The 27,907-nt window shown below is 38.2% G+C and overlaps 1 protein-coding gene across 1 annotated transcript; it reads right to left on the bottom strand.

Moving 5' to 3' along the window:
• Positions 1-20: 20 nt before the first annotated feature.
• Positions 21-27,852, bottom strand: NEK5 (NIMA related kinase 5). The gene is made up of 22 exons (XM_054182936.1): positions 27,736-27,852; positions 25,854-25,950; positions 24,711-24,808; positions 22,664-22,747; positions 22,486-22,556; positions 20,090-20,176; positions 18,921-18,975; positions 17,197-17,397; positions 17,029-17,101; positions 14,349-14,485; positions 10,363-10,562; positions 8,955-9,021; positions 8,494-8,613; positions 7,609-7,692; positions 7,399-7,503; positions 5,624-5,704; positions 4,732-4,800; positions 3,813-3,945; positions 3,414-3,545; positions 2,217-2,354; positions 689-803; positions 21-273 (listed from the first exon to the last, which is right to left on the bottom strand). The coding sequence occupies exons 1-22, from the start codon at positions 27,850-27,852 to the stop codon at positions 21-23; spliced, it is 2,517 nt and encodes an 838-aa protein (XP_054038911.1).
• Positions 27,853-27,907: the final 55 nt, after the last annotated feature.

The raw sequence follows: 27,907 nt of genomic DNA, 5'->3' as shown, positions 1-27,907 counted from the left end.
AGAGTAACTGTGCTGGTGTTCTAGGTAGCTCTTGCCTCCTGCTTGCCTTTTTCATTATGTGTGTCAACACTAAATGACCCATGGTTATTTTCTAAATCATCACCAGATTTTGCAAGTAGTTTGTGAGGTAAACTCATCTTTTCTTCATCTGTTTGACCTTTATTTATTGAAAGGGTGGGAGACTCCAGGGTTCTCTCTGCTGGAGAAGTTACCACTTTTTCCAGAGATGCCTCCAGCTCATGTCTGAGTTCGTCTTCAGAATCTTCAAAATTTCTGTAAAGTAAAACAAGATAATTATATTAATTAAATATAGATTTGTTACAAGCCTTTCTCCTGTCAAGGTCTTTGAGATTTTTTGAAAACACTTTATAAAGAATGCACAAGCAACAAACATAATGCAAACTGTTTCTTCTTTCTCTGTGAGATTGTTCACCTGTATTTAGAAGGTAAGAGAACAGGAGCTGCAAAGCCATGTTAATACTTCTGCATAATATTTTTAATGACAGCATTGGCATGTGACATATTAAATTACAGAATTAAAAGTTGAATTAGCAAGCTCTGTGAAACAAGTAAGTTTCCTTCATTTATGAATTTAAAAGAACAGAAGAAAAGCTTTAGGCAATGTAACCTGCCATTTCATGAGAATTGTTCAGTTGTATGGATGTTTCTTCCGATGTGCTTGACTTACGTGTCTTCGTCATCTGATCTTGGCTCAAGTCTGCCTTCATCAACAGCAACAGCAGTGTATGTTTCTGAATCATCTTCCTTGTTTTCTTTTGGAGGCAACATAGTTAATCTCCCTTCTGGAAAGGAAGAGAAACGTTCCTTTATTTGTATATTAGCTAACGATAGAAGTGTATGTGAAGTAATAGCAAATAAGTAAATGCTCGAATTTTTTTCTAAGTTTAAGTTCCCAATACAGGGGGCTGCATTTTCAGTGGAAAACTTAGAGGAGTACTGTTTGGGAAAGACTGACCATTACTATTTGGATGTAGCTATGGTTACCTAAAAATGCTCGCTTTTGAAGACTGAAGAGCAACCCTAACCTGACGGTGGGAGAACAATGCTAAGAGTTGCTGTTTTAGTAAAAAGACTAAATTCTGCATGTGATCCAACAGAAATCTGTCAGTTTGGGTAACACTGTGCTCCACAATGTCAGCTTGAGTAGCAGGGCAGAACTGGGTGCTGAGAGAGTGATGTATTTTAATGATTGTAACAGCTAAAAGCAACAGCAATTAGAATACCTGTGTTACTTATTCTTCCTTTAGTTCTATGAACTGCTGACGTTAGGGAAAAGTGGTTTGAATTTCATTTTGGTTTTTGGTTTTTTTTAATGTGTGAGCAATAAAGCTAGTCTTTGGAGAGGAATTTAGCTGGTACGTTTAGCTGATTTAGCCTTCAGGATGGGGCAGTTTTAAAAGAGCTTGTTACACTGTGAGAAAACACGTATGTGAGGTATAATTAGCAGGAGAGCGCTGACTGCACAGCTGCAAATGAAAGATAGGTCTCACGATCCATTACAATTGTTGAAACTTGGCATGTACAATTTAGCTAGCTTAGAAGTCCTGCCATCCAATTACACATTCAGTAAATAGGCAATTGTGAAAAAAAATCTCACAACGTCTGGTTACATTTAGAGCATCTTTCTGTGGAAAATACTCTGGCTTTTTAGCTAACAGCTTTGATACAAAGTAAATGTCATTTACAAAACAGTGTCTTGCTTTAGGAAAGTGCGCTGCTGTATGAGTCTGAATCGATTTCAGCTGTATCAGCACAGACCGTGTTGTAACTGTAGTTTAAGCTATCGTGTACTACCATTTACAGTTGTTCTACAGAAACACATGAATTTCTATAAATGCTTTTTACAGGGTTCTTCAATCTCAGCAGCTGCAGGGGTTAGATCCAGGTTTGTGGTACCTGCCAACTTGCTGGCAGTAGTAGGTTACCTCTGTCTACCCAAACAAATGAAAGAATCGCATATGAAAATAATAGCCAGTTAAGTAGGGCTTGCCCTTTTCCCAGCTAATGAAAACATCACCGTCCTGAAAGAGGCCTTCCACTGCCACAGGACAGAGCAGTGGCTGCGGGGACAGGCTGCCCGTGTTTTTCTAGTTTGCCAACTGCTTCAAAAGGTTGGCTCTCACCACAGACCCTCTGACGATGGCAGAAGAAATAATAAAGAAAAACTTGCAGAAGTTTTTCTTCAACAAACCTACCTATTTCTTCTTCAAGACAGATTAAGGAATCACTAGACAGCTCTGCTTTTGCTAAGATGTTCAGGAGTGTCCCTGGTGGTGTTTGTTTCCACCGCTTCCTGTTTTCCGGGATGTCTTCAGGCAGAATAGCATGGTCAGCTGAAGAACAGCAAGGTTCTCAGGTCACTAAAGCATGACCGTAGCTTGCCACTGTCTTTTGTCAGATTCAGACTTTCTAGTCTTGACATCAATTTCTTCTTTTGGGTAATGCTGGAACCCTTTTTTCCCCCCTTTGTGGAATACTCCTGAATTTTTAAAAAGTATTTGACCTGAGTGATACTGTAGAGAAAAAATAGTTTGGACTACTTGTCACTAAAAATTTCTAACACCGGTTTTAATACTCAAGTAACTGCTTATTAAGCCTGGAATAGACAGGTGCAGCTTCACTGAGCAGTCCTTACTCTCAAACTTGTTGGCTTCCTGGGGCTGCAAAAGCTTCAAAGAAGTTCCTGTTTTTTTGCACCCTATGCTCTTTCATCTAAAGCAGAATGAAAAAGAAGTGTCATATTCTGCTTTGTCTTCCCTGTCCATGCAAACTCTTCAGTTATTTCTGTGTATCTGGGGTGTTGGGAATGCTGGAATGCTGGAAGAGCTCCTTGTGTGCAGCAACCGATCACTGGAGATAGCTGGCTGCCTGGGAATATACACACTGGTACTGTACGAACCGCAGCGACTGGCCTCTTCTGAAAAGGAGCATCTCCACAGCCACACCTGTGTGAGGTTGCACTTGTGACTGTGTAGAAATACATGTGTGAGGAGTGGGAAACCGGAACTCCACCACACTCTGGGACGGTGTTGGCAACCGACTGCCCTAGTTCTCGTGTGTCATCCACTCGAAGCCTGAGAAAGTGGTGTTGATAAGTTGTGTAGACTGGTATTTTTAGCTGTTGTTACCCAGGCCACAGAGTGATTCATATAATGCAGCCCTCTTAATATGTGTGAGCAACACAACATGATTGCAATATTAAATGAAGGAGAAAATGATGACTGAATTCTATCATTTAACACCTACAATAACCTCAGTTATTATGAAGTCCTGCAATTAAAAGCCTGCCAGATCATGTGGACGTTCTGGTATGGAATTGTTTTGGCAAAGGTCTGTAAGTGGTCTGGCTGAATTTTAGGCACTATTTTCACTGAAGGACAAAACTTTCTTACCAAGTTCATTTTCAGCCATGGTAGGACATACAGATGTGACATCAGCATCAGCTAAAAAATTCAGTAGTGTCTGAGGGGCTCCACCTTGCCAATGTTTTCTGTTTTCTTTCTTATCACCTATGTCATTGGACTCTAAGGGGAAGAAAAAGGGGAAGAAAAAGGGGTTGGACTAGATGATCTCCAGAGGTCCCTTCCAACCCCTATCATTTTGTGATTCTGTGAAAAAAGGAGGCAAAGTTATTTCATTTTTTAAGTAGATTTCAGTGGGATTATAATATTATGTGATATAAAGAGAGAGTTCATCAGATAAACTTGCTATAGCCTGGACTAACTGAATTTACCTAATTCCTATGTAATTTTCAGGATTAATACTCAGCATTGTATTTCCCCAAGAAATACCTGCATCTTCTTCCAAAACTCCGTCCATATGATCTTCATAAACTTCCACCAATTTCTCCTTAAGATTCTCACCATCCACAAAAGTTAAAGTCTCATTGAGTTTATCTAGTACCTGCGAAAACAATAGGTTACTCTGGAAAGAGAAAACAATGGGACGATAACTAATCACTTCTCATTTTACTGTGTTTGACAGCCATTCTCATGTATGCACAGGAAAATTGTGTAACAAAAAGTGAAGCAGCAGAACTCAAAAGTCACGTTGTGATTTGTGTACCAGGGGGCTGCAGGGGGCTCTGCAGAGATGTGAAACAACAGAAGGACAAAATAGTGCTTTGTAAATTAAGAATATATACACTAGAAAGAAATTATATTTTTGATGTTGCTGTTACAAATATTTTAAAAATTCTAATATACTAATAAAAATCTTAATAGGTAGCTATTACGTGTCGATCAGCCACAAATGTCATTTCAATAAATGAAATCACATCATGTTGTCTGTAGTTTCACTTGAACTTTTTCTAAATCACAGCTGGTTCATCACAGTATTATTGTTGCTTTGTGATACAATACTAGTGAAAAGAAACAGAAATGTACTAAAACAATTTACAGATCAAATTTGTCATTTGCAGAGTAACTCAATTTTGAGATGAGTTCTTCTCCTCAAGCCCAATTTAAATATCTGCACTCCTTCATCTTCTACCATGTGAAAGATTGACCCAGATATCATCCAATTTTCTTCTAAGCAATTATCCTCTTGAAGAAGGTCAGATATATGCAATACACCAACAAATCCTCAATAGGAAGCTTCATTATAACAAAGGTAGAGGATGATGGTAATGGAAACAAACCTTAGACCATGGAGCTACTGTCATGGTTTCAGATTACTAATGAAAATGCTTTGACTGTAACTACAACATACCTCTGCTTCTTGAATACTGTCTTCCTCAGGAACACATACATCTAAATTAATTTCAAACTTTACTCCTCCCTAAAGGAAATTCACACACTTCATTAATTTATTTTATTAAATAAAAACATTTAATTAAATGTACACAGTTTGTATGGAACTAAAAACTTGAAAATTACTCTCCTATTGAAAATAACTTTTATTTAACAATATTTTTCTTCTATTTAACAAGATCAAAGTTGAAGATATTGGAAAAAAGCAGACTTCTCTAAATATAGTTTATGGATATTTTCAAATGATTGCATCCACTTTGATTTTAAGTAAAGGTGTCTTTGATAGTCATTTAATTCAAATCCTTGCAATACACAGAATTGGTTCTTACAGCTGGTTCTCAAACAGTGTTAAAATTTGAACACTGTACTGCTTCTGTGCAATATTTCACAAAAGACCTTTAGTCCCCTTCACAACGTTCTTATGGTCAGAAACCTTTCTGATATCTTATGTGCATTTCCATTCAATTCCCATCCCCTTCTACAATGTAAAAGGCACTATAGAAAATAATGGTTTATGACAAAATGTTAAAAAATTAGCAGCCTGACTTGACTTCACTTAAACTTTGAGTAAACTTGAGTTTGCATATAGTACTAATGCAATCTGATATAAAGATGAGTAGGTAGGGATTGATTACTATCTGGGAATATCTAAAGAAAGTCCCCCTCAAATGATCAGTAAAGCTCATTTATTTTCTTAGTAATTCTATCTTCTCATATAAACTTTTAACATACAGTAGACCAGCATTCTTAATTTACTCTCATATAACTTGATTTCCAGAGCCACTGTGACAACACAAAAATTTGAAATATACAAGAAAATGGAAAAAAAATACAACAATAAGGATGGATACCTTTGCATTATGTTTCTTTTCTAAGATTTTTTGGTCTGGACTATCCTGGAGTCTGACTTGTTTGAAGTTTTCTTCCATGTCCTGGAAGGAGAAAAAAACACCAACTTTAAAATACACTCTTTGGAACCAGAATATGTGTATAACCTGTAAAAAAAGACTTGTTAAGGTAGTAAATGTAGTCAATTATTTCCTTGTAAATATATCCGTAAGAATATTCCATTTGTTGCTTTATTTAGAGTCTAACACTGAAAGACATAATAATTCTGGCTTATCTGGCAAAAAGAAAAACAGAAAACCTTGGATAAAGCGCAAACATCTGATTTTTCAAAACCCTATGTTTGGAGCATATAGTACTGTGTCAAGAAATACATCCTTTTTTTTTATGATCATATGCAAGAGGAATCAGTCTGATTTCATCTGGAAAACTTTGGAAGTGATGAAAATCAAAATTATAATGGAAACCTATGCCTGTAGAATGTATAGCCACGTTTCTTAGTATCTTGTTTTCTGGTAACACCTAAAAATATTTAATTACTCCTTTTCATATTCCCATGTCCAATGTTAGAACCTGTCAGACAAAAGCAAAGTAAATAATTGTATGCAGCTCCTTCAGTGATCTGCTGCAATCAGAACACATCCTCAACCCCAGGTGAAACCGTAACAATTCACAGATTTTACTTTTTTAAAATATCTATGCAGTTTCTCCAGTTGATGGAGTGCCCATGAGCTAAGGTGACAGCAAGCAGGTGCAAAATCTAGTGTTTCTCTTTCGTTATCATGCATTTTGCATTAAGTCGCTGGGAATGTAATTTCTGTCCTATTGTCGCTCTGGCTGCCTACAACCTACTTTATCCCATCAAGTGATGGGTGACTTCTTTTAAGTCAAAGCCAGATCCAGGATCCATGAAAATCACTGAAGAGAATCCTACTAATATTGGCAATTTTGGCCCAGGTTCCAGCTGCAATAGGGGTCTGTCACCAGTTTATGTGGAAGTCTGTCCCTCGCTACAGTGCAGGAAGTCCTACACCACATGAGGCAAATCCTGACTGAAGAATCCTAGTAGCTAGATCAGGGCTGTTTTCCCTTCAGAATAGACTGGGAATTTCCACACTGAGATTAATTTTCATAAATTGAGGCTTTCATTCATTTCACTTAAAGAAAAGTGGACCTCTTGCTGCAGAACTCCATGTGGTCTGGAAACCTCATCTGGTGTTCACAATACCAATATTGCAAAGTAAAAGCGGAACAATTCTGAAACTCCTTTCCAGCAGATGCTTTGGTAGTATTTAATGAGAAAAAGTGGAGGAGTACCGTAGCTGGAATGCTTTGGCTCTGGCTCTTCCTCCCACTTCTTTCAAATTACTGTTTAAGTAAGGACTCCACATAAAAATGGGTTCTAACTTCCCATACAGTGCTACTCTGGGCTGTCATGAATTGCTGTATCTTCTGCACAGAATTTTCATAAAGATTTGCACTGAGTGGCTTCTTCTTCACTTCACTCAGAAAGCAAGGAAAATAAACATATCACAAAAAGAAATTAAGTACATCCTTATAATTACAGATGAAAAAGAATTACTAAAACAAGTCAGGGCTCAGCCCAAGAAACTTTCCAGGCTATTCATGAAGGAAATCTAGGCAGACTTTTGCGTACGGTGCAAGCATCAGGTAAAATTTAAGCGTTACCATTTTTCAGATTTTTCACCGAGAGTGAAACAAATACCACGTGGGACTTGCATAAAAAAGTTCTGTTTAGACTAGGAAAAGGTACTGATACCTGAAGTGATTCTCCTCCTGTTCCAGCTGTATCTTTGATTTCAGACTGGTCCTCAGCTTTGCCTTGTCTCACAAGATAGGTTTTATCTTGTATTTTTTGATTCTCCTATGGAACATTTTTATAAAATTTTCATTTCAATTTCTAACTAAGTGTACTAGCTTAAAAAAAGAAAAAGGAAATATGACTGCATGTATGTTCAAGCTTTGTTACCTGGAGCACTCCTGCTCTAAATCTGAATTCTTTTATATTGCTCTGGTATTCCTCCCGAATTTTCTGTAATTGTTTCAGGTACTCCTATTAAAGAACAGTATGGTAGAATACATATGTATTAGAAATACATACAGAAATAACTCTAGCTAAACAAAATATTATCATAGAATCTTCATGGTTGAAAAGGACCTTTGAGATCATCAAGTCCAACCAAACAACCTACAATCTCTGCCACTAGAGCACGCCCTGAAGTGCCACATCTAGACGTTTCTTAAACACCTCTAGGGATGGTGACTCAACCACCTCCCTGGGCAGGCTGTTCCAGTGCCTGACCACTCTTTCAGTAAAGTAATTCTTCCTAATATCTAATCTAAACCTCCCCTGCCACAACTTCAGACCATTTCCTCTGGTCCTGTCATTATTCACTTGGGAGAAGAGGCCAACACCCACCTCTCTCCAACCTCCTTTCAGGTAGTTGTAGAGGGCAATGAGGTCTCCCCTCAGCCTCCTCTTCTGCAAGCTAAACATGCCCATATTCTATGGATATCAAACTGTATATATACATGAGAAAAAGGGATCGGTGTCCTTTACTGCCAATTTTAAAGATTGCTTGATACTTTCTATTAGAGGACATTTTTGAGTTTTAACTCTTACAGACGTTAAACTTTTTGACGTTTTCCTGACTGTTTCATGCTAGCTTTTCTGTAGAATTATATCTGAAACAGCTAATTCCAGGAATAACCTAATGACTGTCTGAGTAACGATGCTAAGGTTGCAGTCCAAAAATAGAGGACTGGAAATACAATTCTTACGTAAAGAATACTACTGTCAAGAAGTGTAAGAAGACAGCTTTAACCACTGTCTTAAGGAAGATATTTCATTTACCTGTTCTTTCATTTCGTTCTTTCTAGACACGTCCTGCTGATGTTTTTTGAGATGTTCTTCCTTTACTTTCTGCTGCTGTATTTGGTCATAATATGGGTCAGCAGAGGATGGTCGCAGTCCCTATGGATGTACAAGTAAATCCCAGAGCAAAGGAATTTTCATTTAGAATCCTTTAATTCGGTGCTCCCTAAATTCATTCTCCTTGTTTCACGGAAGAATGCAGTAAGGGAAGTATATACTTTTGGAGGAAAAAGTTACAGTAGAATTTTACATTGCTACAGTTTTGTATTAGAAAATAGAACCTCAAGACGAGCATTATGGAGCAGATCAACAAATTCATTGGAGTAGAACTTTTTACCTGTCGGTGTTACAGTTCACTGTTAGAAAGACACCGGTTCATCTTCAGGATTTTCATTCAGTTTCTTTTACAGATTTTATTTTATGATTCAGTATTTACTTACCAGCTGTTTTTCCACATTAATCTTGTACTGTTGGGCTTCAAATCGCCTTTGAAGATATTCTGAAGGCCTGAGAGAAGAAAGTGATGTTCATATATTACATTCTATTTCACAGACTCTGCTATCTTCTGCACAAATAATTCTTAATAGGTTCTATCACATATGACAAACAGAGCTCTCTTTGTACTACATGAATATATAATATGGATAAAATATATATAAATATGGAACAACAGTAAAATAACAAAAAGAAAACATAACCACTTCAGGCATTCCCCTTCCTATTACTTCAGTTACATTAGCCTTCTGAAGAGTGCAGCAAAGTCCTTCTCTACCTTTTATTTGAAAAATCGTATGTGAAAGCGTTAATGAAAATAAAGTTGTTTTTCCTGATCCTCAAAATGAGTGAAAATTGTCAGAACAGAGGTTGTATATTCAACAAATTTTCTATTTCCTTTCTCCTCTGTGCCTAATTCTATCAGCCTAACTTTGTATTTATGTAGTTTTGTGGTTTCTAAACATTTGCCTCTTTTTTTTTGGTATAAAATAACCAGCAGTCACTTGTAAGCTCTCTGATTTCTATTTATTTCACTTTCTACCTTCAGAATCCACTCATGCCCCAGGGAGCCAAACTGAATTGACCTTGTCCTTAAATAAGGCCCTAGAAACACAGCTCAGACAAGATGTTCTAAAGATCACGATCCTTAAGTGAAACATTCTAAACACTGCCATCATTGAATGAAAATTAATGATTCAGTCAACCTTAAAGGAAGGATCCGAAAGAAGGCAGTATTAAAAATTCCTTACCTTCCTGTCTCAAGGTTTTCAAAGCTCATCCACAGCTAAAATGGCTAATCATGGAATGGACACGCAATCTCTAAAGTAATAAAAAAGTTATACCTCTACTTTGTAAGACAAAGGCTTTGAAGTAAACAAACTGCTGGAGAAAGGGTCTTTATATCTGAAACCAAAATATAAGCTCTGCAGGAAAAAAAATCCAACATTTTCATGGCCTGCCTCCCTCTCGGTTCCCTCAAGTGCAGAACTGCTTTTGGTCTTTATATCATTCTGATCCTGGTGGGAAGGAAAAACAGTGTTTATCCTTGATATAATCAGAAAGTGTACAAAAAGCCTGTGTTTTACTTCTCACACAATAAAATGCTGATATTTGGGAGACATTTTGACAATGAAATGTCAAACATCAGGACAGTACATTCAGAAGGAACTTCTGGACAGACAGGAACTGATTTATGTTGTTGTGCAATAAACTTATGTAAAAAAATTATCAAAGACCAAGCAGAGAAGGAGTTATACTGAATGAGCCACGTCCAGTGTTACTTAATCAGGAAGGCTGGTAACTCAAAACATGCATAACAGTTCATCACTAATAAATAGAGTGAGAAAAGTTTACCAGTCAGATGGTGGGGGTGGAGGTGCAACTTGTCCTTTTAGTTTATAGTATTCCTCAACTCTTTGGCTGATATGAGAAAGGTCATAATGTGCATTAGCTTTCCTCCTGAAGTTGTCAAGCTTATCATAGTAATGACCATAATGGCCATGTACTCTAATACTTTCTGGCCTTTCTGCCATCTTACATCTGGAGGTCTGTGGCTGAAAATATAATAAAGGATGTTAATTTACCTGTTTCATTTGTAAGAGTACAAGTCTGAATTACTTTCCTATCCTTCTCTCCAGTCTGAGTTGCATGGTAATATAAGCTGTCTACAGATAGTTACTGTAAATTTTCCAGATCCTTTCAGATATAACCCAGAAACTTCCTAACCTCTCAGGGTTTATGTAATCTTACCATTGTCTTTTTCTTTTCCCCTGTTCCATCAACTCCTGTCATTAAGAAGCAGCCCATATTGTTGTGCAAGTCAATCAGCATGGGGCTTTGTACTCTGTAGTGTCATTGCCCTAGAGTCACTTCACTGTTCTGAAGCCTGAAGCACTGAATTAATTCCAGGAGAGGCTCATTTTGACATGTGAGAGCAAGGGGAACCTGGGGTTTACTTTTGGGCAGTATACAAGTTGACTGCTGCTTTCAGGGGAGCATTGTGCTACTTCATTTCATCATCTCTTTGATTACGCACCTGTGGGAGCTTGCCTTTCAGTTCTGTGTGATGAAACATCCTTGTATTTCTACTTTGTGGCAAGACTGTCTTTTCCATTTCTTATAAGAACAATGGAGAGAAGGTGATCATTTAGCTGCCACTGCGTGATGTAAGTGTGGTAAGACATTCACAAACCTTTCCATGGTGGGAGACTATATGGTGTATAAGAAAAATGCTGAATTTTGCCTATTTTCTTACATAAATTAAAAAGCATCTAAGTATCCCTTTCATAGATGGTAAATACATTAACTATTCCTCCCTGCTTTACTTCTTAGAAACACTGAAAATAGGCTCATCTACGTACAGAATAATCCAGATTACAGTAGAATACAAATTCATATCTATATAAAAAGAAAATTTTCCACTGCCCATAGGAAAATTCCCAAGGAAGACATAACCTCAAAAAGTGTTTATCTTGTCCGTCATTGAAATAACTTTTACAATATGGTATCCAGAAGTATGGCAATCACAAACAATAGGGAGAACAAATCAGGCCATCTAAATAAATGTAACAGGATTGGGAACTGTGGCCAGTGAAACAGGTGCCCTGGTGACACAGGCCATGGAAAAGGCTGAGGTACTGAATGCCTTCTTTGCCTCAATCTTTACTAGCAATATCAGCCTTCAGGAATCTCAGGCCCCTGCAACCAGGGGGGAAGTCTGGAGCAAGGAAGACATCTCTTGGTGGAAAAGGATCAGGTTAGAAAATACATAAGCAGACTGGACTGACGGGATGCATTCACAACTACTCAGGGAGCTGGCAGATGCCGTTCCAAAGCCACTCTCTGTTACCTTTGATTGATCATAGCAGTGATTGAGAGAAGGACTGGAGGAAAGCAAATGTCACTTGTATCTTCAAAAAGGGCAAGAAGGAGGGCCAGGGAACTACAGGCTGGTCAGCCTCACCGAAACGCCTAGCAAGGTGATAGAACAACTAATCCTGGAGGCCATTTCCAGGAACATGAGGGACAAGAAAATCATCAAGAGTGGTCAGCATGGATTCACCAAGGGGAAGTCATGCTTGACCAACCCAATAACCTTCTACGATGAAATGACTCATAGAGATTCAGTTCTGAACTCCCCAGCACAAGAGAGACATGAACATACTGGAGACAGTCCAATGAAGTGCCACAAAAGTGATTAAGGGTCTAGAGCACTTCTCATACAAGGAAAGGCTGAAAGAGCTTGGACTGTTTAGCCTAGGTGGCTAAGGTAGGATCTTATCAATGTATATAGATACCTGAAGGGAGGACGCAAAGAGGGCAGAACCAGAATCTTTCCAGTGGTGTCCAGAGGCAATAGGAACAAACTGAAACACAGGAGGTTCCTTCTGAACATCAGGAAACACTTTTCCACTGTGGGGGTGACCGAGCACTGGCACAGGTTGCCCAGAGGGGGTATGGAGTCTCCATCTTTGGAGATACTCAAAAGCTGCCTGGACATGGTCCTGGGAAACGGGCTCTAGATGACTCTGCTTGAACAGGGGAATGGACAAGGTGACGTCCAGAGGCCCCTTCCAACCTCAACCATTCTGTGAATCCTGGTGCAACACATTCAAAGTATGACACTATGCAGGTATCTCTGAAACCCTGCAAACTGTTTGCTTCATTTGGATGCTGAAAGAATGTGCGAACTTTCACAGCATTAATATTAGATCATGTCTTGTGGATGAAAAAAAGGTGGACAAAATTCTGCCTTTTATTACAGCAGTGCACAGGGAAAGGAAACTTTCCAAACTTGATCCATCTCTGGATTTGCATTGGATATGCACAAATATAACTATGAGGAAAATTAAGTCCTATATTCTGCAAGGGGCCAGTATTATCCATAGGCAGTGTGGGTGATGATTGCTTGAGGGATGCAGTTCTGTGAACTCCACATTCCCTATCATCAGCTAATCTACCATAACTGCAATGTGCAATTACTGCTGGGAGCTCCCAGATCCTAAATATGCTTTGCTCTGTGTTCACCAGCACCCAAGGCAGTACTACATGCTCTTGAAGATAAACATAAAGGTATTAAGTGATGTCAAGAGGCTGGACACAGCATACAGCTGATATCCAGCCTAAGGAAAGAAGGGGGTGGAAAATGAGCGAGGGACACAAGGGACTGTGAAGAACTGGGGCTTTCTGCTGTAGGGTTTGATCCCAGTTTGTTGCAGTAGTATCTGAGACAAAGGCAGTGGGAGCCAGTGGTTTTGCCCATGAATGGGCTCTCAGAGGGTCTGAGGCAAGAGGATCAGTGTATGTGCTTCTATAGCAAAAATGTAAACACAGAGTTTATTTGCCTTAGTGTAAATGTAAATGCAAAGCATGCCTGACTCCTTTTGTTACAAAGGACCATACCAAAGCAGCCTAAATTCAGTGTTTCCTTCTTAGGCTAAAACACCTCTTCTGAGGCTTCAGGAGTACTTAAATGTCTCTACTGACTTAGTGTAGGCATTAACGGAATCACGGAATCACGGAATCTTCAGAGTTGGAAGGGACCTCTAGAGACCATCTAGTCCAACTCCCCTGCTAGAGCAGGGTTGCCTAAAGCACATCCCTCAGGGCTGCATCCAGGCGAGTCTTGAAAATCTCCAGAGAAGGGGACTCCACAACCTCCCTGGGCAGCCTGTTCCTGTGCTCTGTCACCCTCACTGTAAAGAAGTTTTTCCGTGTATTTGAACGGAACTTCCTATGTTCTAGCTTGTGCCCATTGCCCCTCATCCTGTCACTGGGAACCATTGAAAAGAGCCTGGCTCCGTCCTCCTTAAACCCACCCTTTAGATACTTGTAAACATTAATCAGGTCCCCCCTCAACCTTCTCTTCTCCAGGCTAAAGAGTCCCAGCTCTTTCAGCCTTTCCTCATAAGGGAGATGCTCCAGTCCCATAATCATCTTGGTTGCCCTACGCTGGACTCGCTCCAGTAGTTCCCTGTCCCTCTTGAACTGGGGAGCCCAAAACTGGACACAATACTCCAGTTGTGGCCTCACCAGTGCAGAGTAGAGGGGGAGAATGACCTCCCTCGACCTACTGGCCACAGTCTTCCCTATGCAGCCCAGGATGCCATTGGCCTTCTTGGCGACAAGGGCACACTGCTGGCTCATGGATAATTTGCTCTCTACCAGGACCCCCACGTCCTTCTCCTCAGAGCTGCTTCCCAGCATGTCCGCCCCTAACCTATAAGCCAAATTTAATAATGTAATATGTCTTAATGAGGCCTTTTAAAGGGTCTTTTCTAAGAGCAGGAATTTGCCTTCTGAAGACAATTAAATATTATGAGAATGTGGATTCACAGTACCTGAAAAATAGGCTGTTGCCTTCCTGAAGGAGGTTTCCATTCATTTCTTTGAATTAATTCCTGCTTCTTGACAGGCACCATCATTCCAGATTCTGGAGAAACTTCGTCCTGGACTGTCCTTTTTTGAAGTTTATATGCTTTTTAACAATAAAACATTAAAAGGTTACGTTCTGTGCTCTCTACGTGATTAATGATCATGTAGTTGCAAACCACAGTAGGGTGCATACACCTAACACTGACAGATTGGGTTAACAAACACTCTTTATGTCCTTTCATCAGCACCATACTTCACACTTCCTAGGCATTCTGCCTTTCATTCTTAGAATAACATGCTTTTGAAAACCTTATGAATTGTCACACTCATGTAAAGTGGATCTTATTGATTAGTTTTGCAAAGTACACCGAATAAAAGGGAGACCTCTATAAACTAGAACGCTGATTTCACGCTAGTACCAAGAACAGAAAACAGGAGGTCTGATTCTTAGGCTCAGATTTCAATGGAGGCTAGGTGTCCACCTGCTTAGGCATTCCCTTTCTAAATCTAGCCCTCGGTATTCTACAAATCACTAGACAACGTTGTAGTACTTGTGAAATTTGGAAAGGAGGGCTGAAAAGTGAAAAACTTACCTTATCAGTTCCCCATGTAGCAGAATAAAAGTACACACCATTCCAGTTCTGTCTGACAGTATTTTGCAAATACCCTAGTTGCAATAATGAAGAGTAGTGTCCTTGCTAGGATTAAGTAGCTTCTAAGTGAGTTTTAAATATTTCCTGAGTAATGACTGTGAGAATATCATGTCTGGGAGATAAAATATAAGTAAATTATGAGTATACGACCATAGACATTTTTTAAAATGCCTAGGTGATTTAGATGTTCAGGTGCCCACCTCGGGCTACCACGATGATTAGGGGACTGGAGCACCTCTCTTATGAAGAAAGACTGAGGGATTTGGGTCTCTTCAGTCTGGCAAAAAGATCACTGAGGGGGAATCTTATCAATGCTTATAAATACTTAAAGGGTGGGTGTCAGGAGGATGGGGCCAGGATCTTTTCAGTGGTGCCCGGGGACAGGACAAGAGGTAACGGGCACAAACTTGAACATAGGAAGTTCCACCTAAACATGAGGAGGAACTTCTTTACCCTGAGGGTGGCAGAAGACTGGAACAGGCTGCCCAGAGAGGTGGTGGAGTCTCCGTCTCTGGAGACATTCAAACCCCGTCTGGATGCGTTCCTGTGCAGCCTGCTCTAGGTGACCCTGCTCTGGCAGGGGGGCTGGGCTAAATAATCTCCAGAGGCCCCTTCCAACCCCTTCCATTCTGTGATTCTGTGCCTTTGTCCAAATTTCATTTGTCCTGAAGGCAGATAAATCTCATTGAAAGTAATTTCCAAACTAACATGGGTTCCTACATGTTGTGGTTGAATCCCAGCCAGCAACTAGCCATTCACTTACTCGCCCCTCCCCATCGCCTCCCTCACAGTAGGATGGGGAGAAGAGGGAGAAAAAGGGTAAATAACTCATGAGTTGAGATAAAGACAGTTTAATAGAAGAGTAACATGAGAGAAAATAATAATAATGGTAAAAGAATATACAAAATCAGTGACGAAATACAATTCCTCACCACCTGATGACGGATTGCCCAGTCTGTCCTGAGCAGTGATCATGGATCCCTGTCCCCCTGGCCAACCCCCATTTATATACTGAGCACAACGTCTATGATATGGAATATTCCTTTGGCCAGCTTGTCCTGTCTATGCTCCCTCTCAGCTTCTATGGGAAGCTGAAAAAGTCCTTGACTAATGTAAACTTCACTTAGCAACAACTAAAACAATATGTGTGATCAATATTATTCTCATACTAAATCCAAAACACAGCAGCTCCTAGGAAGAAAATTAACTCTCCCAGCTGAAACCAGGACACTACACTACTGAAGAACCTTTTTTGGGGGAAAAAAATGTCCACATTGTAGTTAAGTAACTACATAGGTTTATTTTCACAAATCTGTTTAAACTAATTTAATACTTACAAAGATAAATTTAAGGAATAATTATGATACACTGAAGAATAGAATTGTGAAAAGGATAAGCTGCCAGAAACATCCAGATGTTCAGCAGTTCATACAGAGATATCATTTAGTCTCATTCATGTTTTCAAACAACGTGCATTTATAATCTGATCTATCAATGAGCACTAAATCCAAATAGGGTTCACTGTCTCTCACAATTTAATCTAATTTATAATATTTTGTAAAATACATTTTTATTTTGTAAAATACCATGGAGCATGTTTTGCAAGATTTTTGCACATAGCCTGGCAAAATTAAGTAAGGATGTTTTTCATGTGGCAGACCTAAACTGCATCTAGACCAAAGCCTCTCAGTTTTTTAAATCCTATTCTTAAAAGAATTAATGTTTCAGCACTTTCCTATGTCAGCTTTTCTAGGTGAATGTTGCTAATAAGGTGGTCTTAAAGTTGTTTTTTTCTGGACAGGACAGCAATGCGTTGTCTGAGGTGAATGTTTCTGCTGTTGCAGTTCTCTCTCCTTTTTATTTTTAACTTTGTGCAAAACTCTCATATGCAAACGTGCAATACAGACTGCTAAAGAAAGTTATAGCCATCGTGTATATCGCGAGTAACAAGTGATAGTCTAGAACTAATGTTAAATAATATTATTATCATTACCTTGTATCAGCTTGGCTCCAGGCTGTGATGCTGAAGGCTTTTTTCTATGTATCACAGTGTGACTGAGATCTTCCTGTGTTACCAATAAGAAAAAAGCTATCTGATAGAACTGTCTATACTACTTTGATACATATTTTTCTCTCAGCAAGCAGCAGTACAGGCACTTACCTCAGGGGGCAAATACCTGAGAACGAGCTTCTGCAAGAAGGGCTTCCTTAGAATAGAATTGATAGATGGTCGATCTCTTGGAGATATTTTAAACAACTGGGAAATCAATATCCTCAAATCATACGAATAGTTGGGAGACACCGGGTGAAAATGTCCTCTGCAGATCTTCAGCACCAGCTGGTGCAAACTATTGCCTTCAAACTTAACAAATGAAAACAGTAAAAAGAGGACAGTAAGTACCGTCAACTGGAATGACGGACTAGACATCCCAACTTGAAAAAAGGTACTTGCTGACAGAAGCCCTGTGCTATGCAATCTCTTCATAAATCCTTTCTTCCTAACCATAGTTTGATGTGGAAAATTAATATAACCACTCTCTGATTGTATTTTCTGGCTACTTTCTCCTTGTTTCAGTTGCACAACTTAGGAGGTCCTTTTGTACCTGGACGAGTTTTATTCATACTCTGCTGTCATACAATAATACAAAAGCAATTTTTCCAGAATGAAACATGATTTATTTTGCCAAAAGCTGTTCAACACAGACCTGCATACACACTGTCTTCACAGTGTTCACCTTCAAAACCTCACTCCACACAACTTGGCCTCTGCACTCTGTGTTCTCTCAAGAACAAAGTATAATCCTGATTTTTAACAACTGATGACACTCAGATATATCAGCCTCTCAGTTCAGCAGATTTCTTAACAGGTCAGCATCACTATAGTTTTTAGGGCCTTACACACGCAAAAATAATTTTGAAAGCAAGTTCTTTCTAAAATTATTACCATTTTATTTACATAGCTATTTTAAAGGTGGTGTAAACAAAATTTGCCTTAGCTTCACGTGCATTTCCTGTCTACGACAGCATCTAGTCCCTGCCTTCAAATTAAAAAAATGGGCAATACAGAATAAAACACCTAATATTCATAAGTAATATGAATGCTTTCTCACTTTGTGAAATCTGAAATTTTCCTCAGCAGTATCCCCTTGCTCTCAGCTCAGTACAATTGCCCTCCCTATCAATGCTGCTCTGCCTTCTCCCACATTCAAGCTCAGCAAAAGGTCAACTTCTGCTGGGACCAGGAATCTAACCCTTTTCCTGGATTAGTTGTTGGGATTAGTCTCTGCTGGGTTCCCTTCTCCACATAACACTCACAGGCTGAGGATTACCTAAAGCTCAGATCAGGCTGAGGGCAACCCAGCTTCCTGAAGATGCTATCATCTCAGTTATTTTCTGACATGAAGGTGCTTCCAAACAAAACAAAACCTTTAGGAAAATGCTTCTAAGGACTCAAACTGCTTTCTGAGGAAATATGGGGTTCAAACTCTTTACTAAGTATAGATTGGTATTTTCAAATAGAAATGAGTAAAATTATATGCCCAAAGCCTAACCTTGAAGTTTGGCTTTACTTCTTTTCATCTGCCTTTTGAAAAAGTTTAGAACTTGCTAAAGAGTAAGTATATATTTGATGTGTGTATACACACACAGACACACACATATATATATAAGTTGTAGAAATAGAACATAATAATACATTGTATTTAAGTATGCACAAAACAGACACAGTATAAAAAATTAAACACTAGCAGTCGTTCTTTAATATCAATAAATAAGCTGAAAATAATTCCAGTAGCTGGCTATGAATACTATTATTACTACAGTTTTTCCAGGTTGTCCACTATCTTTTTTAATAATATGATAATGATCTGATTCTACAGTACTTACAGGATGCTTTAGTGCACATAGCTCATAAAGCACACAGCCAAGAGACCAAATATCTCTGTGAATAAAAAGCAATTAAAGTTTGAGGGAAAAGATTATAATATTTTCATACATGTAATCAGTACCTCTTCTCAGCTCTCAAATTTATTAACATTATTGCATCACAGATTAATATTGGTGCAACTTTTAATTTTTCTTCCAATGCACTGAAAGGAATAACTAGACATTTACTTTTAATTGTGGTACCAAGGTTTCTATGGTACCTAAGGTTTCTATGATACCTAACTAGGTACTATCATTATCATTGGAAAAGGCACATGATAGAATGCCTGCTTAATATTCCTAGCAGGATGAAGGGCAAAGCTATCTCTGGCTGACTTGATAGTCAGACAATAAGGGAGTAAACTTGTGCGAATAGCACCTTAGAGCTGAGATGCTAGTCCAGGCTCCAGAACATTAGGTGGTGATCACATCCCCCACACAGAGATGGGGGTCTAGACCACTCACCTCCTGACTTTTCAGTGCTGCTTATCTGGTATATTGCATTAAGCCTGAATGAACCTTTACAATTCTCTATTTGTCTTTCCTGCAGGTGGCTATTGCAAAGTTTCAGAACTGACAACCTAGCAGCTTTCATTTCAGTGTAATTTTATAAATCACAAATGAGTGTATCAAAAATTCACGAACTGAAAATATCCATACTTGCATTGGTTATTGCATGTTAGAAACACAGAGGGAAATTTAGTATTTGATGGAGAATTAGATAAAGCAAAAGAAAAAAATGTATTTTACATTTCACACCACTACTACAAGGAGTATTAAGAGACAATGCGACTAAACTTTAAGTTTAAAGTACAAGTAAGTTTATAAAACCAAAAAATATAATTATGTTAAGCCTGTAGATCAATCACAACAAATTCATGATTGCTATACTCTGGACACTGTGAGTCAAAACACAACTGATCGTGTTGTACAGTATAACATAGTTGTTGTATACGATCAACGCACCTAATTATTGTACACAATAATAGAAAACTTCACAAAGGGTGACACATGAGAAATTCCTGGTGCCCTGAAGAAATACTGATTTAAACCATGATATTACTGAAATAAGTTCTCTCACGACTGCATGCCCTCACACACAAGCATATGAATGAAAGACAGAGACTTACGTTTTATTGTTATATGGTCGATTTTCACAGATCTCAGGTGACAGATAATAGGGGGTCCCTACACAGGTATGGGCAAACTCCATAGTGCTAGTGAAACACAAGGAACAAAAAGGCTTACACACTGAAAAAGTTTACAAGCAATTGAACTAGAGGCTTCCCTGCCCCAGGTGAAAAGCCCATGGGGGACATTATTTCTGCTCTCCAAATAGTTGAATAATGCAACACCCCAGGAAAAACTGAAGTATTTCCCACTTCTGTGTAAAAATGACCAACTATTTTAATAGTGGAGAGCATTTGCACTTCAACAGAAAGCACAAGAATTCTCTTTTCCCCACTTTTCACCAGCACTGTGATCAATATTTTCAAGGAATGTTTATCACTAACACAGAACTCTGAAAGCTGTCAAAACCACTGCGGAATATTAGAATTCTCCAACATACTCAATGAAGTAAGAATATGGGAGGTGGCAGTCAGTCACGCAAGCCAGAAACAGTGGAAGGAGGAAGTGCTGTCCGGAAACTACAAGAGGAGTAAATGAATTCTAGTTCCACCTTTGGTGCTGACTTGCGAAGAGGTAGCCAAATAGCACCAGTTGGATTCATTTCACTTGCTTTTAGCTATCTATTCTGTGGATGTCTTCAAGAGTCACTGGAAAGTCAGTGGAAAAAAACAGATACTCAGAGAGTGTGATCCCTCTCAGTCTCTACTAGATGTCAATAAAGTTGTAAGTTACACTTTTTATAGAGTATATGAAGTCTGAGTGCCCAGAGGTGCCATAGACATCTAACTGCAAGTAAAAGTATTGGACATTATCTTGCATTTTGGAGAATGGAGATGAAAATGCCCCAGGGGAGAAGGAAAAGAGAGCCTGAGAAACTTAATTCACTTGTTACAGGAGGAAAAGTACTGTCAAGCTCCAATTATTTGGTTGTATAAGCTTATTAAAAGCTCTTTAAAATGTCTGTACTTGGACATTCAAATTCTGAGGTTTACTGCCTATCTGCTATGTGCTATTCTGCTGTGTAGGAGCAATCCTCAAAGCAATTATCCCCAGAACACTTCTGAAGGCAGGCACTTTCTGTGTAAGTAGTTCACATGTGGAGAGTCGAGACACTGACAGTAGGTCTATGCTCCACAAAGGAACACACCACAAAGGTGCAAGAGCTGGCAGAAACTGCAGCTAGAACAACGACACGACATATCCCTGGAGATGAGCAGGCTTGGATCAAGATACTATCCAAACATGCTAAAACAATATACTCCAAGTCTCAGGAAGACTTCCTAGCTCTGATGCACCACTGACACTGAACTAGCAAGGCTATGTAGGCCTAAATCCAAAGCCAATCTGATGAGGCCTTGACAGAAATTACATGGGCTGTATGTCATGTGAAGAATGCATGTACAAAGTTAAGTACATCTGAAGAGAATGGGCAAATTATCTATGTTGGTTAAAGTTATCTGCTCTCTTTACTGATGCTGTGTAGACAGAAATGCAGTTAAACTTACACTGACTTAATTTAGGAACAGGAAAAGTTTTAACAAGTGGGCTGCAGCAGGCTGAGTACAAAGCAACTGAGAAGGACTGATACTGGAGGGACAATCTGCAAAATGATCAACAGAGGAAATTGCCTTTCCACACAATACTTAATTAAATTGTGGACCTTTTTTGCCACAATATCCTGCCAAGGTCAAAGATAATCAAGCGGCTCAAAAAGAGATCAAATTCAAGCATTATCCTGTTGTTAGCATGCCCCTGACCTGTTTTGGCCACACTAAAAAACACTCTCCTAGACAACATCTGCCCAATATGCAGGATAGGCCAACCTTGTCCCCAAAGTCAGTAAAGATAAGGCCACCCTCTTTGGGAGAACAGCGTTTAGCCATATGGATGCAAGCCATGCTGTGACATGCCATTTATTCTCAGTTCCAGAGAGTGGGTTCTGGCCCTTTTTTAAAAATTAATATAGGCACAGTCTTGGAGGACATACAAAGAAACTCGGTACAAACTCTTTTCTTACGCTCTTTCCTAAGTTTTTAATGCTCTTCACTTTTCTTTTTATGAGGCACCAGAAGTGATTGTCAACAGCTGCAAGAGCAGGAGCTGTGCACCCAGAATCCCTTTATGTCCGTTCCACAGAGAACAGGGAAAGACCGGGGCTTCCCCATTCTATGTCCTGCATGTAACAGAAGTCAGTTACCAGGCTAGATAATCTGTGGTTTCATGCAGGATGGCATGTTTTAGTGTAACAAAACAAATGCAGTGTCAGACCCTTTGTATCCCAGACCTCTCGAACCAGGATAATCCACAAACAATTTGCACATTCAGATTGCATTCTGAACATTCCTAAACAGTCCCATTTGGTGTAGGTCACAGGCTAATAAAAAAAAGTGCTTACCTGTTCAACTGTCTTGCTATGCCAAAGTCCCCAAGCTTTGCCACCTTTCCATTATTGCTAAGAAAAATGTTCTGCAAATAAAAACAAAACTGGTATGCAAAAATGAAACATCACAGAGCTTCTTAAGCATATTTTTTACAAGACAAAATCACACCCTCTCCAGTACCAGTTTTACTACCTGTGCTTTTACATCTCTGTGTAAAATCTTCTTGTCGTGAATATGCTTCAAGCCCAAGGAGATCTGCACAAACCAACTCAGAATCTGCAGTGAAAGTTAAGGGGAACAGATACCTATAAATTTGTGTAACTCCAATGTCCAATGGGGCACCTTACTGAAATATACAAAATAAAGGTAACAACAAAATCTAAAATATGTAGAGCACATACAATGTAAAATAGTAAAAAACAGTATTTTTAAAATTAATGCCATAGATTTTTCCTTTCCCTTTTTAAGTACTATCACAAAACTAAATGGAAACAGATACCACTTTCCTTATCCCCATCAAGTTTTCACTGACTGTGACAGGATGGGTACTCGAAAAAGGACTGAAGAATCACATCAAAGGACAGTAAGAATACTAGACCTGTATTTAGAAATGAGTGAGTTCAAATAACAACTAAGACAGAATTGGGAAGTGTCTTCTTAATCCCCAGTGGTGGAAGTCATACCACCCAGTTATAACATTCGTAGTCTTACTGAATGTGGTCCAGAAAAAAAAAACAAAACCAAAAACCAAAAAAACGACGAAGGACTGAAATGTGGTGAAGAAGGAAGCTATGAAGAAACCTGCATACTAAGTGAGAACAGAGGTTTATCCTTTATCCTTGATCCAGTACAACTCTTAAACATATATTTAACTTCAAACATACATGTGTTTTATTGAATAAGGGCCTTTGGACTTCATTCAGAAACCAAAGTACAATGTGCTTATATGCTTCTCTATTTAGGAAAACTGATGGTCATGAAAGACTTTGATTCAAGTAATGATCTTCTATTTAGTAACGCTTCACATTAAGCAGATGATTTCCTGAATAGGGCTGATGCCAGAAATGAGACTTTCTTAGGCACACAATTGAAGATATAAGGATGTTTTAACAACATTGTGTTAAACTGGGCAATTTGCTTTCCTTTCTTGATTGGCAGATGTATCTTTAGTTTCTATAATCCGTTCTTCTGTCTGTATTTCCTTTGCCTTTCTTTGGATAGGTATTATTCTGTCTCATTGTCAAAGGGGTTTGTGTGTGTTGGTTCTCTCTTTTGTGCTTTCATGATCTGTGGTTTTGTCCTCTCTTTATTTTCTCTCATGTTTTCTCTACCTCTAGTATGACTCCCAATAGGATCTTAAAATTCATTACTACTGAACCAGTGATTCATTTCCAACTGACTTCCACACTAAGGAGTTACTATTTTACTACTAGAGCAAAAAGAAAAGTCACAATACTTCTTTATTGTTTTTTCCACTTTTATGCTTTAGAGTATATTTCCACTAACAGGTTGGATGCTGCCTGTCTAGTTTCTCGGTAAATTTTCATTGTACCTGCAAAAGTAGAAGACTAGTCATGATTAAATAACCTTAGATTCAGTACGCTAAGTCCAATACGTAAGAGAAAACTTCCTCCAGAAAGCTAAGAGTTAGTAAAAATATAAAGGAATGAGTAAGGAATAGTGGGAAATTCTGTTTCTGTGAATTGCAACACCTACCATACTGACCTATTTACAAAATAAAATATATGTGAACACGGTCGAAAAGCAGTCAGATGTCTGGACTTGTTTTTCTGTGCTGGTTTAACAATTTAAATAGCATCAAAGAGTCTTGACCAAAATGAAATGAATGGGAGATTTACCATTGACTTCAGTATAAAGCAGGATATGCCATGATGCAAATAGCATAAATAAATGAATAATTCATATACAATATATTCCCCCATAATTCTGAAAGACCATTTAAAAAAAAGTCTTTATGGCTTATCAAGTATATTACTAATACAAAGAAAAAGTGCATCCACAATGGGAGGGAGGGGGGATAAAAATGTCATCAAAGTACTGCCAATTTAAGATCTTAAAGCAGTATAAAAAACAAACTCTAAACTCCCATCAAAATTACCAAAGTTTCTTTAAAACATTCAATTATTTTAACAGACCAGAAAAGAAACAGTAGCTAGTACTGCATAATTCAAACCATGTGTTTTACATAATGTGTCCTTTCCTCTAAAGATAATTTCACCTGGTCCTCGTCAAACAGCACTCCATGCTGCATATTTATCCGCTTCATTAAATCTCCACCATCACAGTATTCCATCACAATGTACAGCTTGTTCTTTTCTGAAAGGGAAAGTATAATTTTTCCTTTATTTCTTTATTACTCATTAATACAGTGATAAATTATTTTTATTTTATATGGCCCGTCTTTCAAAAGGGAGTAGTTAATCCACTACCCACTCCTCCATTTCAAAGAGTAACCGAGAAAAAATGGATACTTCCAGTGAGAACTGATACAAAACCAAGATGTGAAAATATATGTAAATGGAGACTAACCAAAATATTAAATACATACGAAAACCCTCAAGAGACCATGCTGATAGACAGATGTTCTTACAGGAATTGCTAAGCAGAATGCTTCATAGTTGGAATTGTTCTCCAATAATAACTAAGTATACAGTTAGGCTTAGGGAAAAGGTTAAAAGTAGACAGTGTCCAAACAGTAGAAATAAAAAGCATGGGCTACTTAATACAGAAACTCACCCTATTCTTACCTCTCTGGGGTCCAGAAGACCACCAGACTTACACGTCCCTTAAAATATCTACAGTCCTGATCACAGAAAACAATTTGAAGACAAGCTGTAACTACAGCATTCATTGCATAAGGCATTCCTTATGACAGATGTCAGCAGGAAAAACAAATATAGGGAATTAGCTTTTACAGAGAACAGCCCTCCTCCTGTCTCTTTCAGTCCTGAAGAATTCTGTATCGTTGAGTGATACCTCAAAATATGGCTCAAGACAAAAGGCCAACAGGACCTATTTCTTGCTGTACTCAAAATCTCTCTGCTTCTATTGAAACTCCTAGAAAAGTCTCCTTAAACTCTGGACTCCTATTGAAGATCAAGACTAAAGTTCAACTTAAGAAATGCAGACACTCCAGGATCTAGCATTCATGCCACAATACCTTAGGTCCCACCCACATACATGAGGAGGGCAAGTGATCACTGAATTTAATACCTCGTGTTCATTTTTAGGAGTTGGGACCTGTGCCCACTGTTAAGTAAGGGGCTGGGGACAGGCTTAAGGTTGGTCAATATTAACAAGCTAGGTTTTGCTGCCTTCTACTCCTATAATCACAAATAAAACAAAAATGTTAAAAGTCAACCTCGCAAAGAATCATAGAAGGTTACGATATTTGCATGCTTCATCTTGGCCAGAAGAATGACTTCTTTCTGAGAAGCTTCTTTTTCTTTCACAGGCATCTACAAAGAATTAAGAAACTATATGCTAGCAATAATACATTTAACTGTTTTCAAAAATAGTTACATTGTTATCAAACGATTCCCGCAAAAACATAAAGACTGTGTACCAAGGTGATGCAGAAATATAAAATATGATGTATATATGATGTAAAATATAAATTTGCAGTGTATGCCTGGAAATATACCGGAATGTTACCAAAGTCAAACCAAATTATGACATTTTACAAACACGCAAGTGTATACCTTTAAAATTTTTACACGAGTGCTATTGCTAAGCTAGCTGGTGAATAGAGTGAAAGTCTAAAGTTAAACTGCCTTTACGTATTTGAAGAATAAGGGTCTAGATGATTCCATATACTTAACATGGATGATCTCAAAAGAATAAAGTAAAATGAAAAAAAGTCCTTCTGATTTACTGGTGTTATGAGTTCCTGCAACATTTCAGGCAAACTCTTCGCCCTATTACATTAGATGGAAAATTTCTATTTGGTTCATTGTGATCACACTTTCATCAACATTACTTCTGAAAAATTCATGTCTCTGAGTATCCATCCCTCAAAATGTCTTCTTGTATTTATTAAAGTTTCTTACCCGCATTCTGAAGAAATAATTTTGAAAGGTAATCCTCAAAGATTCAAAAATCAGAAAGTGAATTTAAAAGACTCTACTATATAAAAAACCTTATGACTTCAAAGTAGTAATTTTCTGTATCCAGCTCCTGACTTATGAACGAGTGGGATCCACAATAATATTTTATTATCTTCTATTTTTCTATTTTGCATACATCAAAATCTAAGATTAGAAATGTATGGTTTTTATTGGTCATGAGCATAGAGAGAAACTATTTATTTTTTATTTAGCTGTCATTACTAGCATTATCAATTTTTCTGATTTTGAATCTGGAAGTTATACAGCTCTTTCTAGAATTGATATATATTCATTCCTCTATTATAATTCTCAAATATACTAGAAATTCACTAGCGTGGCCCAGAATAGCAAAAGACCTGTCAAAAGCATGTCGGAATGCATTGAAATTGACCGTTGAACCCCCTGTATTGAAATCACAGGGAGCTTAATTGCCTGTCTTTCTGGAACCAAATATAGAAGTGGTATTCCTCTGACACCTGAGCTAGTCACCCTAACCTGCCTCTGCAGTCAGGAGAAAGAAAGAGAGTGCTTTCATGGCCCAATTCAGCTCATTCTAAAACAGAATTCTAAAACACAAATGATCAACAGCCCCCTAAAAATACCTATTTCTCTTGTTCACCTAGAAAGGGAGTCTACCCAAGCAGCTCAGATGCTCGCAGCTACAAAATGGACATTTAAAATCAGATGAGATGAATCAAACTGCCATAAACATCAGTGAGAATTGGAAACACTCCATTCTAAATAATTCATGTCTAAAAATATGGATATGGAAATTAAAAAGTTTAACATATCACAAAATTGTGATTTGTTATTCCAGTGGCGATAGTTTCATTGTAGTTGAATCATCTATTATAAAATTTGAACTAGGTAGTGTCTTGCATTGTAGGCAGAGAGGATTTGAAAAGAACAAAACTGCAGTAAAAGGTAAACACTGTTAATATCGAAATAATGTATTTCGCCTACGCTTCTAAAACCACTGAATTAGCAAAGAGTACAGCCTTCAAAAAGTTTAACTCTATATAATCGAGATAGAACTACAAAGGAGATAAAACATAACCGAAGTTCATACCCTAGCTAAACAGGATTAGCACAATCAGGTAAATAATTAATTTCATCATCCAGGTTTTGTTGTTTTACCTTAGTTAAACTGATCTCTTTGATAACACACTGCTCATTATCCACTTTTCCTTTTGCCAAGAATATTGTGCCAAAAGATCCTTCTCCAATTTTTTTAATTATTTCATATTTATCCATGATGTCGTCGTCTTAAAGCAGCGTCTAAAACAAAAAAGTCCCCAAATTAGTATTG

The sequence above is a fragment of the Rissa tridactyla genome, chromosome 1 (genome assembly GCF_028500815.1).
Source record: "Rissa tridactyla isolate bRisTri1 chromosome 1, bRisTri1.patW.cur.20221130, whole genome shotgun sequence".
Lineage (NCBI taxonomy): Eukaryota > Metazoa > Chordata > Aves > Charadriiformes > Laridae > Rissa > Rissa tridactyla.
The sequence above is the reverse complement of the archived record's forward strand: the minus strand, read 5'-3'. Positions and strand labels throughout refer to the sequence as shown.

What these genes read in the sequence shown, in the direction of transcription:
- NEK5 (XM_054182936.1), bottom strand. Translation starts at nt 27,852, where the DNA reads ATGGATAAATATGAAATAATTAAAAAAATTGGAGAAGGATCTTTTGGC. An exon ending in TTAGAGCAGGAGTGCTCCAG is followed by an intron (nt 7,504 to 7,608) that starts GTAACAAAGCTT and finishes AATGTTCCATAG; the next exon opens with GAGAATCAAAAAATACAAGA. An exon ending in CATGGCTGAAAATGAACTTG is followed by an intron (nt 2,355 to 3,413) that starts GTAAGAAAGTTT and finishes GCTGTTCTTCAG; the next exon opens with CTGACCATGCTATTCTGCCT.